Source organism: Zootoca vivipara, chromosome 1 (genome assembly GCF_963506605.1).
Source record: "Zootoca vivipara chromosome 1, rZooViv1.1, whole genome shotgun sequence".
NCBI classification, from domain to species: domain Eukaryota; kingdom Metazoa; phylum Chordata; class Lepidosauria; order Squamata; family Lacertidae; genus Zootoca; species Zootoca vivipara.
The window spans coordinates 79120464-79138582 of NC_083276.1; the positions used below are offsets into that span (position 1 = coordinate 79120464).

Consider the following 18119-nt stretch of genomic DNA (forward strand, 5'->3'; position numbering starts at 1 on the left):
CAACCAAAGCAAACCCCACTTGCCAACAGATCTGTACATATTCTCCAATGTGTAACACATGTCTAAATATTCTTTCTCATTCACAACTTTCTCCTTTTAGTGGAGTGTGTTTTAAATTCTGCCACTGCACTTTCAAGTTATGTCTCTGCCTACGAAATCCAAGGGGATGAGGGAGAAGAGATGGTAAGATTCTCAAAATTCTCACGTGTGCAGTAAGTTTACCAAGAAGGGGAAATAGGGTCAGCAACAAAGGAACCCCACCCCCTCACACACATACAAAGTGGGGAGCAGCACTTCAATATTTTGCAAAATAAGTTTACAGAAAAGTATATGATTTTGGCATGCTGCCCTTTTCAGGATTTAAGCTATATTGCTCCATTTAATGTAGCTGTTCACTTAAGAGCAGTCTTCCCCAATCTTGTGTGCCATCCAAGTGTTTGGACTATAACTCCTATCATGGGAGCTGCAGTCAATCTAGTGCTCCAGGTTGCGGAAGGCAGACTTGGAAATAATTGGGTCAGAACAACATGTGTGGGACTTTATGTTCAAAGCCTTTATTAAGTGGCCTCAAGGCACACTGAAAGTAATGTGCTTCTGTGGGTAAGCAGCACATGCTCTTATAGAGCAAGTCAATCGGGCCATCATTACTCCTTTCAACGCCTGATCCATGGTTTGTAGCTCACCTCGATAACCACTGTTGTATTCAGTTGTTTGCTGGAAGCCTTGGCCTCAGCCTCAGAAGCAGCTTTCTCTCGCTTCTCATCTTGCTGCCGCTGTTCCTGCTAAAACACAAAATGGCCACATGGTTCTGTTGATAGGTCACTGCTCCCGCCCTACACTTGATGACACAGTGCACTCCAGGAAGAAGCATACAGGGTCTGCCAATTAAAATTTCCCCTAAAGCAATCGGACCCAGATTTGGGAAGCTGAAAACATACCTTTTAGTATAAGGAATATATTCATGTGATAGAAACGTAAGAGCCACTTACCAATTTCCTCTCTTTTTCCTCCAGATCTTTTTTGAGTCGCTCCTTCTCTTTGGCTGCTGCTAAAACCTCTTTATGCAGCTGAACAGCCTTCTCCTTCTCCTTCCGTTCATGCTCCCTTGCAGACAAGAGACACTTCATTACCATCCAAAAAAAGAAGGGGATCATGACCTTAAGCATGACCTGTACACCCAGCATTAGCTTGAGCAGCACTCCCAACAGCCTGTGGGATACACCTTGGGGCTCACATCATTTCCCCCCCCCCCCTCACAGCTTCATCCACAGCCATATTTTTTAGATTGGTGAAAAGAACACCTACCTTTTCCTGGGGTGGGTGACTGTTGCGGCCTGGCCCAGCTCCCTGGGGGTGGGAGAGCAGCCCCCACCCTCCTTTTGGTGCTAGTTGCTGGCTTCAGGTATGACTGGCCGCAGGGGATGATGGGATCGTCTGCCAATTTTTTAAATTTAAACTGGCCAGTATTAGCCTTTGAAGGGGGCAGGGCACCAGCGGCAGACCAGGAAGAGTAAGTCTTCACTCTGCCCTATATGGACTGGCTGTGCTGAGTGACTGGAAGCCTTCTCAACGGGGTTGCTCAGTCATTCTGTTCTTACCGCTGTGCTTGGAGCCTCTCCAGTTCTCTCCTCTTCTCCAGTTCTCTCTCAGCAGACAGCTTTTTCTCCCTTTCTAGTTCCAACTGATGTTGCTCTGCAATCTTTCTAGCCTTTTCTTGTTCCTCTTCTTCCCTTTTCTTCTGCATTTGCTCCTTGTGCCTTCGCTCTTCCTCCTGAAAAGATAAACACAGCAGGCTAGTGCTATTGCACTCATGCCTTGCTTTGGGACTTCTAATAATAACTAATAACTAATAATAAATAATAAATCTGGCTGGCCACTGGGATGAAAGAAAGGATGCTGGATTAGACAGGCCTTTGATCTGATTCAGCAGGGCCCTCCTTATAAAACAAAAAACTTTTGCCAACTCGTATAATGACCTAAAGAGCCGTAGTGAAGTCGTATAGATTATGCATAAACATCTGCACGGCATGAATCAAATCCTCAACTCCACCTGTTTCATAGGTGAATAGCAACAGTGAATACTTCAGGCAAGACAAACTTATAAATTAGACTTGCTAGTAAAAATTAGATTTCTAGTAAAGTTTCCCCTTCAAGTTGTCAACCTCTGAAGCTTGATGAAGAGGCAGACATATTTTTTTTTAAGATCCTTAACTGAAGCTATCTATCTACTATCCTAAAGTAGCAGTTACCTTAAAAATCACGACAGATTCGGTGACCATGAAAGACATAGAAATACTTGAAAGAGTAGCCTCTTCAAGTCCTGCAGCTACATGGCTTTGAATTTAGCCTCAACAGGGGTGCTCCTACTGTCCAACATGGCCAGCCATCCCCACACCCCTACCCTTACCAGCTGCAGAGCTCTTTTTTTACGGGCATCTTCCTCTTGTTTTCGCCGGGCTTCAAGTTCTTCCAACTTCTTGGCAGCTACCTTCTTCTTAACTTTGTCCTCTGCCAGTTTTTCCTCACGCACCTACAATAGGTTGTGTATATCTTGCCATTATATGGGTCATGTTTCTTTCAAAAACAAGATAAGCCTAGCACAGTAATGTAAGAAGTAATGTAAGAGATATGTCCTTTATAATGTACCAAACCCTCTAAGCCCTTCACTGTTTTAACAAGACAAACACATGGAGGGAAGGACTTGTTATCAGCACAATCCTAACCAGGTCTACTCAGAAACTAAGTCCTACTGAATACAATGGGGCATATTCCCCTGATGAGAGTGGTTAGGATTGCAAAATAGATAATTAAACTCTGAAGAACACGTTTCCAAAATGCTCTCTGGCCATATTCATGTTCACCTTCTCATTTTTCTCTTCATGCTGAGCAAGCTTTTGCTCAAGCCGCCTTCTCTTCTCTTCTTCCATCTGCTCTACCCGTTCCCGAGCCTGCAACACCTTGCGAAGGCGCTCTTCACGCTTCCTGATGGCACACAGCAGTTCAGTTAGAAAAAGCTCCAAGGCAAAACTAGGAAAGGAGTAACTGGAAGGATGTCTATGTATGCATACCGCTTTATCTCCTCCAACCGCTGCTTTTTCCCCTCCTCCAGTTTCTGCCTCCTTAGTTGTTCTGCTTCCTCCCTCTTTCTTTGATTCTCTAACCGTTCTCTTTCCTTTTGCTAGGTAGGTAAGGAAGTTCATTAGCACACATGAATAAAATGATGTGTCTGTTAACAGTTGCTGTAATATGGAAACCTGCCCCCGGTAGAAGACAAGCAACAGAACTGGGAGGAACTATTCCCTCCATTGTGGTAAATGTTCCTAACAGTGAAAACATCCTTTGTAGTGAAAGTGTAGTAGCTACAAAAAGAGAGCATGAATTTAGCCACCAATTTTTCCCCAAGAGCAAGATAGGCAAGAACTGCTCAATCCCTCACAATGCCTGTCCTACACTCCCTCCCTCTCCCTCAGCTAAATCACAGCAAACAGTGAGTAGACAACACTCTCTATAGTACTTGAATGCATTGTTAGACCTAGAACATGCATCTTTTACTTATTTCAGAAAGGCTTTGATGTGGGTAGGAAGAATCACATAGCAACAACACATTGGTAATTTCTGTCTACCTTCTTGAAGTATTGCACCCTACACTTCCTAATACACATGCAGTCTAGAAATGCCCAGACCTCAGACAAGCCGTCAAGTGATTTGACAGGTAGATCCAGAACAAGGCAGGGCTCCTTTGCCTTCAGTTACGTAGGAGCAAATGCTATTTCTACTATCACCATCACACAATATTGACAGAAGCAACACACCTGCAAAAATTCTTTCATTTTGGGTACTTCTGTCAATATCCACACATGAACAGAACTTGTAAGGAGTATAAAAATGCAGCAGCCAATATGATTGGGCTAGCTCATGGTTTAAAAAAAGTTTGATCTACTGCCTTGGATGAAAAAACGAAGCTCATAGCTAACGGTAGCCTTTTAATCTGCCCAAATTAAGCTATGTAGTTACTTTCTAACAAACGGAAGGAAGGAGGAAAATAGGCATCCCTATTTAGAAGGAGTTCTCCCTGAATTCAATGATCATACCACGTAAGTCTGCATAATGGAAGTGAAAAAGCTCTGGCCCACCAGAGCCAAGGCCAAGTCTACCAATGCAAACTGAACCAACATCTTAAGATTGCATCTAGTTTCTTTTTTGCACTTTATTCTAAACTTAACATTATTTTCTGTTTAATTATTTTAAGATATTCAAGAGAAGAAATGGCAGTTATTGATTATCGTGTTTTGAAATGGTTGTGGCTTTCTTACTACAGGGAACAAAATAGTGCAATGCTACTACCCATTAGCTACTTTTTAGTAAGATTACCCTAATAAGCCCTAAATAAAATGCTAGAATTCCACCTTAAAAAGAGGAAGCAATGTTAAGTCACTATGCAGGTTAAGAATGCCATTAGATAACACACCATGTTAATGATATACGAATACAGCTACTGTGAGACCAAATGTTGTTACTTACAACAAACCCCCGCTGTACAAAGAGAAGATTGAGACATAGTTAATGCCTTTGGAAGTTAGCACCCAAATTATCAGTACCGGTATTTCATTGCCAACAATACAAAAGGACTAGACCACTAGTTGATATAGGATTTGCCCTACTGGCTGATTTCAGATTCAGCTCTCTTCACCAAATGACAGCAACCTGCCATGCTTCACCAGAGTCAAGCCCTGCGTAACCCGAGAAGCAGTAATGGATTGAACTAAATGGCATGCAATAAACTTATGCTAAAAGATCACTGAAAAGCAAAGCTATGGAGTGGGGATGGAGTAATTCACAACCTGAAGTCAAAAATGCAAAGGAGAAATTTTGCTCTCATCCAATCCAATGCCAGTCCTTTCAGTCTCTTAAGCCCTCTTACTCTTACAGCTTCTCCTTCCCTTAAGCCCATGTGAAGTTTTTGTACAATTTATTTCTTACATTTACACCCCACCTTTCACTCAAGGTGGTATACATGGATTTAAAAACAAAAAACAAAAGAGGACTTCACTCTACCTGGGGAGTGGCTTGGATAGGGGTGTTTTGTTTGATGAATGATTTCATGGTTGCACTTCGACTCAAAGAGCCAGGGGTCATCATGAGCACTCGGTTCTTATGCACTGTATGCAAGAATGTCTTGAAAGGACGGGCAGCCTGAAAAATACAGGAAGTGATCAGAACCTTGGAAGGCAAATGATGGGACCTGGTTCGCTCCCAAATATGGAATTCTTGGCTTACTTTGCTGGCAGGGCACTGCGGAGATACAGCCCTTTTCTTTGCGGGGGAGAAGTCCTCCTCTGAGTGCTGTCCTTCATCTTGCTCATAAACTGCTCTTTTATAGCTTGGCTTCCTCCTGTAAAGATTAAATATTAATACAGGGCTCATTTCATAGGATGCACCAGCAGAGAAGTCAACCACCTCCTTGTTTCAGAATTACCATGGGAAGTACAGAACTCTGGCTCCATTCTTTGTTGCTTTGGGTCTTTTGAGTCCAGAAGAAATACAGCTGCTCAGTTACTGGTAAGTATTTTAATTAACTCTCCTCTCACATAGGAACTACCTATCAACCAGCCAATGGACCTGCTCTCCTATTCTCATGATGCTTGCAGTCTTCTCTGAAAATCCTCCCTCTTCCGCACAGAAGAAAAAAACTGTAAGAATACCCATCTTGTATCTTCCCTTCCTCTCCTTCCATTCTTCCACTGTTTAGATCCTAACACCTTCAACCTGCATTAAGGTGTCAACCAAACAGTACCATTAAGCACCTAATCCTCAATTATCATCATCTTGTTTTGCTCCATGGATTTTTTATTCAAAGAAAACATACCTAGCACTCTGGGACTGCTTTTGCACCTCATCACTCTTTTCAGAAGTTCCCCCTGCATACAGAGAAAGAGAGCTAGAATTAGTGATGGTGGAAGTGTTTTATGTAGCAAATGCCTGAAGCCAAAGCTGTTTAGTCAACAAATGGATGAATACTTCCAGTTGTTAGGGCAGAATTATTAATAATTATTAGCCCTATACCATACAGTAGGTCTCAGGGCAGTTCACAGCATAAAGTTACAATATAAAAAAGGCAAAATACATAATAAAAATAAGAACAGAAACAAACCAATAATCCCCCCTTCCACAAAAGATTTAAAAGGGAATCGGATGGTAATCAGCCAAAAGCCAGGTTAAGGAGAAACATTTTCGCTTGGCACCTAAAGGTGTATAATGAAAGTGCCAGCTGTACCTCCTTGGGGAAATGGGGAGTACTGTAGAAAAGGACCATTCTCATGTTGACACCCTCTGGACCTCTCGTGGAGGCACACGAAGAAGGGCCTCAGAGTATGATCTCAGGGTCTAGGTAGGTTCATATGGAGACAGGCGGTCCTTGAGGTATTGCTGTTCTGAGCTACTTAAGGCTTTATAGGTAAAAACCAGCACTTTGAATGGGAACCAGAAACTAAATGGCAGCCAATGCTGCTGAATTCTGCATTAGCTGAAGTTTCCGAACCGTCTTAGGCAGTCCAGCGTTGCAGTAATCTAACCTAGAGGTTTATCAGAGCATAGACAACAGTGGTTAGGCTGTCCCTGTCCAGATAGGGGTGCAGCTGGGCCACCAGCAGAAGCTGATGGAAGGCACTCTGCATCACTATGGCCAGCTGAGTCTCAAGAGATAGCAATGGATCCGGAAGCACCCTCAAGCTCTATACCCACTCCTTTAAAGGAAGTGTAACCCCATCAAGAGCAGGCAACTTCCTAGTCATCTGGTGTAGGGAACTGCCCACTAGCAGTGTCTCAGTCTTATTTGGATTGAGCTTCAGTTTGTTGCCTCTCATCCAGTCCATTACTAAGGCAAGACAACAGTCCAGCATATCCACTACCTCTCCTGCAGATGTAAAGGAGAAGTAGAGCCGAGTGTCACCAGCATATTGCTGACAATGTACTCCAGTCCTCTGGATAACTCCACTCAGCGGTTTCATGTAGATGTTAAACAGCACAGGGGATAAAATCAAACCTTGAGGAACCCCACATTGAAGGCTCCATGGAATTGAATAACACTCCCAAAGCAATGCCCTCTGGGAACAACCATCCAAGTAGGACCAAAATCTCTGCAAAGTGCTGCCACCCACCTGTAGCTTGGGCAGCCACACCAAAATGATACCATGGTTGATAGTATTGAAAGCCACTGAGAAGTCAAAGAGAATTAACAGGGACAACATTTCTCCTGATGGTGGTCCTCACACAGGGCGACCAAAGCAGTTTCTGTGCCAAAACTGGGCCTAAACCCCCAATTGACATAGAAAATAAGTTTCCTGCATAAGCGCCTGGATATGATCCAGGAAAGAGACACAAACAACTGGTTGGTAGTTACTTAGATTTTCCAAATCCAGGGAGGATTTGTTAAGCAGTGGTTTCATCACTGCCTCCTTCAAGCAGGCAGGGACTAGCCCCCTCTCGCAAGGAGGCATTAATCACCTCCCTCTCCCAGCCAGAATTCCCCTCCTTGCTAGTTTTTAACCAGCCAAGAGGGGCTGGTTACCCTGACCAACCCAAGCACCTTGTCCACATCCTCAAGCTTTACCAGCTGAAACTCATTCAACACAATAGGACTAGCCAGTGCTCTGAACACCCCATGAGATTCATCTGCTGTAACAGCAGTCAAGATCTCAGTTGATACAAGCGATTTTATCCCCACAAATAACCCAGAGCTGCATTTTAAATAAAAGGACACATTCTACTCATGTAAAAACAGGCCGCATTGAGAAGGCGATTGAGCCACATCTGGCCCCCAGGCCTTAGTTTGGGGACCCCTGCACTACACCATACTGGCTCTCTCAGTGTACTTCTATGAAGTACATAGAAGCCTTATAATTATTTCTCTTGCCTGTGTATGTGACATAGCCAAGTTTGCTATGAATTTTTATAGGACCCTTCCTTCCAAGAACTCATGGCAGCATACATTGCTTCCCCACAACAATTTTTCAATGTAGATTAGATCGAGAGAAAACTGGCTCAAGCTCACCTCATTAACTCCATGGCCAAACTAGGATTTGAACCTGGACTTCTCAGTCAAACACTAATACACCATCTACTATACCACATTGGCCAGTTAAGTGATTATTTTTGCTTGAGCAACTGAGCATCTTGCAAATAGTAGGCTTGTAAACTTGCCTTTCCTCAAAATATACTCTATCCAACTCACCGTTGACCTTCTCTGCTACTTAGCCAAGGAGTATACTGACCTTTGTCATCTCCATCTTGTTCCACAGGTTTGATAACTGCTTGCACACTGGCCTTGTGAGAACGAAGGGACATGCGAGGGTTCTCATCAACCTGCAGCAAAGGCAAATTCCTTCTCAGTACAAGCCCCTCCCATAGATGTGTAATCATTAGACAACTAAGTGGGCCCTTTAATGATTTAGCACAAATAATGTTAGGCAGACTAAGCCCCTTCGAGTATCTCTAACAATGATGTTGGCACTTCAGTGAGAACCATAGGGAAGAAGGCATTCTAGGACAGGACTCAGGTTCACTAATGTGGAATCCAACATGCACTGGCTCAAATGACACAATCATGAACTTCAAAGGATTGACTGCAGATTATGTCTAACTCTGAATGTGCAGATCCTGTCCAAACATCTCATCCATCATGTCAGTGTTGGGCAGGTCTGGAGGCAGGACAGATGTACCCTGAAGATGCACCATGGAATGCCATCCAACTCTTACATGCACATTACACTTCCCCCTGCTAGAGTCTGAATGGTTGCTAACCACACAGTTCTACCCAAAAATGAGTCTCATAGAGTTGAGTGGGGGTTACTGCTGGGTAAATGGGTATTAGATTGTGGCCTTAAGCTTCTTTTAGTCCTCTTTAGAACTTACCTCCTGAGATGTTGGTTCTATCTTCAGCCTAAGAGAGAAAAAGTATGCATATTTTTAGTAGTAAAAACTTCGCTAATTCCTTTCATGCTCCTATCTTGCAGCTTGAGTGTTAATTGGTCTTATCATTTCATTGTATCTTTAAATGCATTGAAGTAACGAGATGAAGTTATCAACCTATCAGCTAAAAGCTGAACTCTAGCCTCAGCTCATATTAGACTACAGAAAGCCCATACAACACCTCACTGCTGCCATGCTTTCAAAAATAGACTCACCATTTCCTTTCTTGGTACAAGTCTAGTTATTTAATACAATTTCCACACAAAAAATGCATTGTTGTCATTGACAACTTGGAACCTGTGCAGAGGAGGGTGGCCAAGATGATAAATGGTCTGGAAACCAAGCCTTATGAGGAATGGTTGAGGGAGATGGGCATGTTCTATTGAAGGCCTTAAAGGCATCCAGGGAAAGTAACAACCTTGGCATTTCTTTAGATTGCAATTCATAAATTATATTGAGAACCCTTCTTACTGATCCTGCAATGCTTCAAAATGCCATGAAGCATGTCCGGTCCAGGGAGATGTAGGAGGTTATAAAAACATTCAAGTAATTCACTATAATGGCAGCTTAGTGTCCACATTTATAAGTGCTATTGGTCTGTATGAGTCCACTTTTGTGGAATCTTTACCCGGCTTCAGTTTCTTAAAGCATAATGTCCGTTCCTTCCTTTTGCAAGATAAGAGTCTACCTCTGCTCTTTTAACAGCGGCACCTGAACCCTTTACATTTAGCGATCACACTTTCACCAATCTACAAGGATCTACCATAGTGTAGTGGTTAAGAGCAGTGGACTCATAATCTAGTGAACTGGGTTCACTTCCCCGCTCCTCATGCAGCTGCTGTGTGACCTTGCTAGTCACACTTCTCTCAGCCCACTCACCTCACAGAGTGTTTGTTGTGGGGGAGGAAGGGAAAGGAGAATGTTAGCCACTTTGAGACTCCTTCGGGTAGTGATAAAGCGGGATATCAAATCCAAACTCTTCTTCTTCTTCCTATCATCCCACATTTAGAAAGCTGATTTCCTGCCATTTTGTTGATGTGCCATTTCAGAGTCTGAGGCCTTGTTCAAGTCCTCAGAACAGATGTTTTCTGCCTTAAATCAAGTTTTAGCATTTTGCTTTTTGGACTTCGTGATCCCCGGAGCATTACTTATTGGAGCTGTAAATTGCTGTATGTTAAATCACTTTTTAAAAGCCCACTTGATGTGTTTATCTTCCTGTTACCATTTAGCTCCTCAGTTAGCCACGTCTCCTAAATTCATCACTTTTTTTATAAAAAAAAATTCTAAGGTTCTAATTCCAACTCACCCAGATTCAGTAATTTCTTCAGCCACAGCAACATGACCTGAATGAGAAGAGACACAAGTTACATCTCCAACAAAGTCAAACATCCGCAGAAGCATCCTGGCTCTTACATTGCACCTCACATTATAGATGATAGATAGATAGAAGCATCCTGGACCTCCTTAAGCACCACAGGAGTCTACCATGGGACAAGTGCTCAAATTTTAAAATCTTCAGTCCTGGAAAAATCAGTTGCTGTGACTGGAAAAGTTTTTGCTAATTCCACCTGGTAAGGAGTCTGAAACATTCTCAGACAGACACCTGACAATGGTTAATTTATACTCCAGGACTACAGAATGCATTAGCTTCCCTACTTCACAAAATTGTCAGCAAGCAATAAGCAGGATGCAGCTGCTCCTTTTGTAGCTGGAGGATGAGAGTAGGATGTTGTGATGTGCTTTGTGAGGCAGTGTATACAGATCTCCTGGTGGCCACTATTTTTCTTTTATTTAAAACGTTTATTGCCCATTATTCACTGCACATGCCAATTCCAAAGCAGGTTACAAATGAACACAAATCTACACACACGGGTGGCGCTGTGGTCTAAACCACTGAGCCTAGGGCTTGCTGATCAGAAGGTCAGTGGTTCGAATCCCCACGACGGGGTGAGCTCCCGTTGCTCAGTCCCTGCTCCTGCCCACGTACCAGTTCGAAAGCACATCAAAGTGCAAGTAGATAAACAGGTACCGCTCTGGTGGGAAGGTAAACGGCATTTCCATGCGCTGCTCTGGTTCGCCAGAAGCGGCTTAATCATGCTGGCCACATGACCCGGAAGCTGTCTGTGGACAAACGCTGGCTCCCTCGGCCTATAGAGCGAGATGAGCGCACAACCCGAGTTGTCCGCGACTGGACTAACAGTCAGGGGTACCTTTACCTTTACACACATCACTGGCAGGCATCCCAAACATGCCTCTTCTCAGTAGATCAGGCATGAGCCACTTCACTTTGGAGCCTCTGGCTATGTGCAGATTTATGTAAGCACCTGGCAGTGATTGTTCCACAGAAGCTTCATGTCTCTGGATCACTTTCCTTTAGATGCAAAGTTGATGCATTGCCCAAAACTGGCAGACCTACCTGCTCAGCTGGCAATTGATGGGCAAGTATGGGACATTTTGGCAGCAGGCTCCTGTCCCAAGAACCAACTATTGCTAAGTGCCCCCTAACCTAAATGATAGCAGTAGGTTTCCCCTAAACGTACTTAAGCCTGCACCACATGACTTAGGACAGATTTAAAAAATAGGAAGCAGTTTCAAGACCAAGTCTCACTGAGTATAGAGTAAAATTATTCCAATACATCACCTTCAATTTTAAACCTTACTTTTGCCTTGAGTTATTGGAAGCTATGGTGCTGGAGGAGACTCTTGAGAGTCCCATGGACTGCAAGAAGATCAAACCTATCCATTCTTAAGGAAATCAGTCCTGAGCGCTCACTGGAAGGACAGATCCTGAAGCTGAGGCTCCAATACTTTGGCCACCTCATGAGAAGAGAAGACTCCCTGGAAAAGACCCTGATGTTGGGAAAGATTGAGGGCACAAGGAGAAGGGGACGACAGAGGATGAGATGGCTGGACAATGTTCTCGAAGCTACAAACATGAGTTTGACCAAACTGCGGGAGGCAGTGGAAGACAGGAGTGCCTGGCGTGCTCTGGTCCATGGGGTCACGAATGGTCGGACACGAGTAAACAACTAAACAACAACAATTGGAAGCTACAAATGAAGCCATCAAGATACAGTGGTACCTCGACTTACGAATGATTTGACTTGCGAATGTTTTGAGTTACGAACAGAGTTCCGTCCACCATTTTGGATGCGGTTTAGATAGGATTTTTTCGACTTATGATCCCCCCCCACTGGCTTCGACTTACAAACGTCCGTTCGGAACGGATTAAATTCGTAAGTCGAGGTACCACTGTAGTGGAAAGAAGCCTAACCAAAAAAACCTTAAATATTGGAAACTTTTTGCAGTTCATTTCAAGCTAGCCTGCTACAAGGTAAAAACAGCAACACTTTTTTTTGTATTCTTATCTCACATTATTGAAACTTACAACTTGCATGCCTAGCAGATAATGACTGCTGGGATTTTTTCCGCTTTGACAAAGACTTCCGAATAGATTTCTGGATCATTCTTTCCCTTTTAGTACTGAGCGAGTATCTCCCAGCCAGAGAGGCTCTAGAGTGCATGGAGGTCCTGCCCAATAAGCTTAGGCGGACTGAGCAAGGTTTTGCTTTTGGAGTAGTAGGTGCTTGTGAGCTCTGGTTTAACTTCTGAGCAGCCTCTGATTCAGAAGCCCAGCTGTCCTCTTGGTTCTGGGCACACAATTTCTCCCGAGTGCTGGATTCTTTGTTTTCAGCGGGACCGGGAACTTCTGCTATTTTCATCTTGCATATTCCCCGTCCCTCTTTTATTTCGGCTTTAGGAGTTTCTTTCGCCACAAGGCAAGTTTTGGTCAAAGGTGATCTCTTTATAGGAGACCCCTCCTCAGATAATTTAAGAGTCAAATCAGCTGTATCAGTCTGGAGTGGTATATTTTTGGCCTGAAGTTCTGCACTACGCCTCTCATTAGCACTGATTACTACTAGTGGTAACCGATCTTCGGCTAAATTGAAAGATAGTTTCTTAAGAAGAGCATCCGAGACTCTGGCAGATGAAGCAGACTGAGATCTAGTAACACGATGACAAGGGGAGGCATTCTCTACATTAATTCCCACGTTTTTCCGACTTCGGGTAATCCGTTTGGAAAATAACCGAGTACTCTCTCTTCTTGACAACCTGATAAAAGAAACACATTGTAAGGAAAGTAATGGGGACCAAGCTCACTGCATGCCAAAGCTGGCAGAAACAGAGTCATAAGACCAATTTGGTAGGGACAATAGAGTAGCTGAACTGAAAAATCCTAAACAAACTGAGAGAAATCTTACGTCAACAATTTATCACTTATATATCAATCAAACCTTTGGCTGATGAAATTACTGGGGATCAATATTTATTTTAAAGATTTATACCTTGTCTTTTGATTCAGGGTAACTATGCGGCTTACAACAGACAACAAACTAAGAGACTAGCTGATGGACAGGGACAGAGAGAGGGATTCCTTTCAGATTTGCAGTCGTAGGACACCTGGCAGATGGAGTTAGGAAAGTCCTATCCTTGTTGTGATGTGCTTTGTGAGGTAGTGTGTGGAGATCTCCTGGTGGTAATTATTTTTAATTTTTTAAAAAAACATTTACTATCCATCCCTCATTACAAAAGCACACATTTTTAAATCTTCAAAACATATTTAGCTAATCAAATAAACATTGCAACCCAATCTAGACATTTTCCTGAAGTAACAACTAGGAATTTTAAACATTATCTTCCAGATTATTCCCTACTACTTAGCCCACAAACAAATATATTCCCTACCTCTTTGTAGCAAAGTGATCATTCTTAACAGAAGAAAAGCGCTTCTTTTTCCTATGACTTTTCTGTGATGGTGTTTTTGGCATCAGCTCAGGTTCATCAGTGGAGCCACTATTTTGAAATAAGAACAGCAGTTTAAATTCTGGTCTGCCAAGTGCCTTTATCTAGGAATATTGCCAACTACTAACTAAATGGCCATTTCTTATTTCAAACCAATTCACACAATTCATGCTGTAGTATTGGAACAATCTAGATATTGACCGAGAATGTCAACATTTTCCTCAGAAGCAATGGCTTGATGACAGGTAAAATTGCAGGTATCCCACTTTCATTCTAAGTTCATCTTTCAAGTTCTCATTTTGGTAAAGACTGGGGGAAAACATTGTTAGCAGTTCAGGATATTGTTTTACCAAAGCCAGTCTGGTTTCTGACCCTGGCACAGCATCAAACTTCCTCAAACCCAGAGACTAATGACACAGAGTAAGATGGCAGCCTGATACAATAAAATTATGAGAATTATATGCCCTACAATTGTAGCTTTAGCCTCCAAGCATATAATCTTGCTTTGGGGTAAAAATCACAAAAAAAGGTCAACAACTTCAATCCTAAAAAAAGGTCAACAACTTTGGTTGGCATTATGGTTGTCCCTCACGGCCCTTCACTTCATCAAATCTGGCCCTGTTTGGAAAAAGTTTGGACACCACTGACTTACGGCAACCAGCTAACACCCAACCAGTTCAGGAAAGGAAGCTTTCTCTGCAGACTGTCTTGCCAGAGTAGTGCAGGCTCTGGTTATCTCCCACTTGGACTACTGCAATGTGCTCTATGTTGGGCTACCTTTGAAAGTGACTTGGAAACTACAACCAATCCAGAATGCGGCAGCTAGAATGGTGACTGGGAGTGGCTGCCGGGACCATATAATACTGGTCCTAAAGGATCTTCACTGGCTCCCAGTACGTTTCCGAGCACAATTCAAAGTGTTGGTGCTGACCTTTAAAGCCCTAAACAGCCTTGTCCCAGTATTATAAATACAGTAATAATAATAATTTGAATTTATATACCGCCCTATACCCAAGGATCTCAGGGCAGTTCAGTATACCTGAAGGAGCATTTCTACCCCCATTGCTCAGCCCAGACACAGAGGTCCCCCTCTGAGGGTCTTCTGCTGGTTCCTTCACTGCAAGATGTTACAGGGAAACAGGCAGAGCGGCTGCTCGTAGTGGCACCCTCCCTGTGAAATGTCCTCCCTTCAGATGTCAAGGAAATAAAGAACTACACAACTTTTAGAAGACATCTGAAGGCAGCTCTGTATTGGGAAGTTTTTAATATGTGATGTTTTATTTTGTTTAGATATACTGTAAGACACCCAGATGGGTGGGCTGTAAAATAAATAAATAAATACAGTAAATAATATCTTTTCCTTGCAAATTTACTGTTGCCTTGATTTAAAATTAATCTAGCATGGGTGACAAGCCTAATCTTAACCTATGGTATATACACAGCTTATGGGCTGTTGTGATTTCAATGGATTCATAGAACAAATAACTCATGGTTTGGGACACCATTTCTAGATCTCTTGCTCATACCTCGTAAACATCTTTTTAGCCTCTTCAAGAATCTCATCCATCCACACCAAGTGATCGTTGTCAATATTTTGTAGAAATTCCGCAAGTTTCTTCCTGGCACATTCTTCCGGCATCACTGGGTTCCCCATCTTCCACATGGCTTGGCCTGCAAAAATGAAAGTGACTTCTTGCTCAAGTAAATACGGTAGGTGCATAAACCATATTTCTTAAAGCTACAACAGCCTTTGTCGTGTCTCAATTTTCCAAAGGAACACAGACTCTGGGTGAGTGCCTGGAACTCCATGGACTCCTGCCACCATTCGGCAGAGAGAAGGGTAGGCACCCAACTATGAGCCTTTAAAAAAAATTAAAATACATGTTGTCACATGTAATGTAATGTGTGACACAGCCCTGAGGCTACAATCCCATGTCCCTATGTTTGAAATTAGCCAGGCGCCAAGAGCATTTTGCACCTATCAGCCACTTGCAACCAAGTGAAGATACCTGGATGCCACCCGACACCTCCACCATCTGGAGGTGCATGTCTGGGGATCATTGGATCTTGTCTGTTTTCACACACTAATACCACATCCTGTAGACTTCTATCAGTTATATTTTACCTGCACAATCAGAATGAATTTGAGGAACCAAAATGCTTTTTCTGTGCAGCCTGAGCAGGAGTGAACTATGCTATACAGTTGTTAACTGCTGTAGCTTGTCTCCACTTACCCCACCGCACTGCCCTGCTCACGGTTGTGAAAAATAGTGTGTTATGAATAGTCTGTGTCACCGTTAAGAAAAATAGGCCAATATACTGGTATATGTGGACTATCCCTGGATAAAGTGACTTTTCTTCTTTAAGTTCTCAAAGTTCTTAACCTAGCTCAAGGTTGCCCTCTGAACTAGCCAGATGTTTCACTGATAAACTGTTGCAAGAATTTATAGGTTGGGGAGGGGGTTTGCCCCCCAGCAGATATCATGCACATGCAGCCCACTACCAAAATCAGCACAATCACTTTTGTGACTTGTCCCCAAAAAATACTTCATCACAGTTTCTTCCTATCTATTCAAAAGGCCTCTGCTGCACAATACCAAATGTAAAAATTCACTGATAAATGGATCACTTGTGGGGTGCCTCAGGGTTCTGTCCTCTCCCCCATGCTTTTTAACATCTACATGAAGCCACTGGGAGAGATCATCAGGGGGTTGGGCTGGGTGTCCATCAATATGGGGATGATACCCAGCTCTACCTCTCTTTCAAATCAGACCCAGTGAAGGCAGTGAAGGTCCTGTGTGAGTGTCTAGAGGTGGTTGGAGGATGGATGGCGGTTAATGGATTGAGGTTGAATCCTGACAAGACAGAAGTACTGTTCCTGGGGGACAGGAGGCGGGCTGGTGTGGAAAGGGAGACTTAATAATGGTTTATTTATACTGTACGGAAGCGACTTTTTCTAACTTCAAATGCACTGTGCCTTTTTGATCTCTATTTTTCTCCTCCCATTTCTCCTGTTTGGGTTTGCCCTGCCAAATTCAAATGGCACCTGGCAGCCCAATACGGAAACAAAGAGACACTCTTGCTACTGAGAACAAGCTGGTGGACAGTAAATACCACTGAACTTGTGTATGGTTACAATACCTCCCCGCAGCCTGGTCTGACCCTCAGCCCACCAGCTCCCGAAGGAGTCTCATTCTTCAGAGAATGAAAAGTCGCCAAGCAGCCTGGCATCCCCTCCGAGTAGTTCCCAGGCTGCAAGCCTATAAAAGACCCGCTTACCCATGAGCAAGTTCAGCTGCACTGGGTGGAGCTTACTTCTGGGTAGACATACTAAAGGCACGCAGGATATTTTTTTTATTACAGCATTTCATTTCTATACCGCTTTATATATATATATTTTAAAATCTCAAAGCCGATAACCACTTGATGCTTCTGCCTTGCAGCGCCCTCTGGGGGAACACCACGTCCTATAAAGAGGGGAGGGCTAAACCTTCTGACGCCCAAGGAGAGCCTTCTTCAGCGGGCAGAGGAAAAAGGAGGCGGAGCAGCAGCTACGACCTCTTCGCGTACCAATTTGCATTCGAGGAGCTATGCAAAAAGAACAAGTTTTTGTAAGCTCCTGTCCATTTCAAAACACAAGCCCTGGTCGGTAGCACACGGGTGTTAGGCATAAAGGACATGGACGAGAGCCAGTGAGAGGGGCGGAATGGATGACGCGTCGAGGGCCGGGTAGAGATGCCTGGAGGGCCGCATTTGAAACCCCACCCCCACAAAGCTCTGTAAGGCTCCTCAGGCGCCCCCTCCGCTCCAGACAACTGCAGGCTTCCCCGCCGAGACGCCATCTACATTCTCTCCCCGGCTCTCTGCCGCAGCCGGCCGAGCAACGACCGGTGTCCCCATGAGACCGACCTCCGAAAGCCTCCCCTCGCGCCCCCTTTCCCCCCTCCACGGCTTGTAAACTCACTTGGGCTCGGCCCCCGTCGCTCCGCCGCAGGTCCCGTTTGTCCGGCCGCCGCACGAGCCGGAGAGCGAGCGCCTCACGCCAAACAAGAAAAACCGCCCACGGTTCGATACTTCAGGCACGGCGCCCGCTCCTTATTTTCAAAGAGCGTCACCGCCGCCGCACTCCAATCAAAAGCGCGGTTTTTCAGAGCGGCGCTTGTTATTGGCTCAGACGCGACTGGGAGAGACAGGAGGGGAAGGGCTCAGAAGTCTTTCCGCCGGCTCACTGCCTAGCTTTGAGTTTCCGCTTTGTGCGGTAGAGAGGGAGGGAGGGGACGGAGGAAGGAAGGAAGAGGGCGGGCGCCGGTGAGTGGCGTGTTCAAACTTGGGGGGGTTTAACCATCAGC

At 44.1% G+C, this 18119-nt stretch overlaps 1 protein-coding gene across 1 annotated transcript in view; it reads right to left on the bottom strand.

Moving 5' to 3' along the window:
• Nucleotides 1-18105, bottom strand: part of INCENP (inner centromere protein) — a 20688-nt gene extending 2583 nt beyond the window's left edge. The window contains exons 1-16 of the mRNA XM_035123200.2: nt 17735-18105; nt 15297-15441; nt 13714-13821; nt 12356-13080; nt 10274-10310; nt 8911-8938; nt 8271-8361; nt 5867-5918; nt 5278-5392; nt 5056-5193; nt 3069-3178; nt 2862-2982; nt 2408-2530; nt 1599-1771; nt 990-1104; nt 684-782 (exon numbers count right to left, since the gene is read on the bottom strand). Coding sequence (XP_034979091.1) covers nt 684-782; nt 990-1104; nt 1599-1771; nt 2408-2530; nt 2862-2982; nt 3069-3178; nt 5056-5193; nt 5278-5392; nt 5867-5918; nt 8271-8361; nt 8911-8938; nt 10274-10310; nt 12356-13080; nt 13714-13821; nt 15297-15433 — 2172 coding nt within the window. The 5' untranslated portion in view covers nt 15434-15441; nt 17735-18105. The remainder of the gene's footprint in view (nt 1-683; nt 783-989; nt 1105-1598; nt 1772-2407; nt 2531-2861; nt 2983-3068; nt 3179-5055; nt 5194-5277; nt 5393-5866; nt 5919-8270; nt 8362-8910; nt 8939-10273; nt 10311-12355; nt 13081-13713; nt 13822-15296; nt 15442-17734) is intronic.
• Nucleotides 18106-18119: the final 14 nt, after the last annotated feature.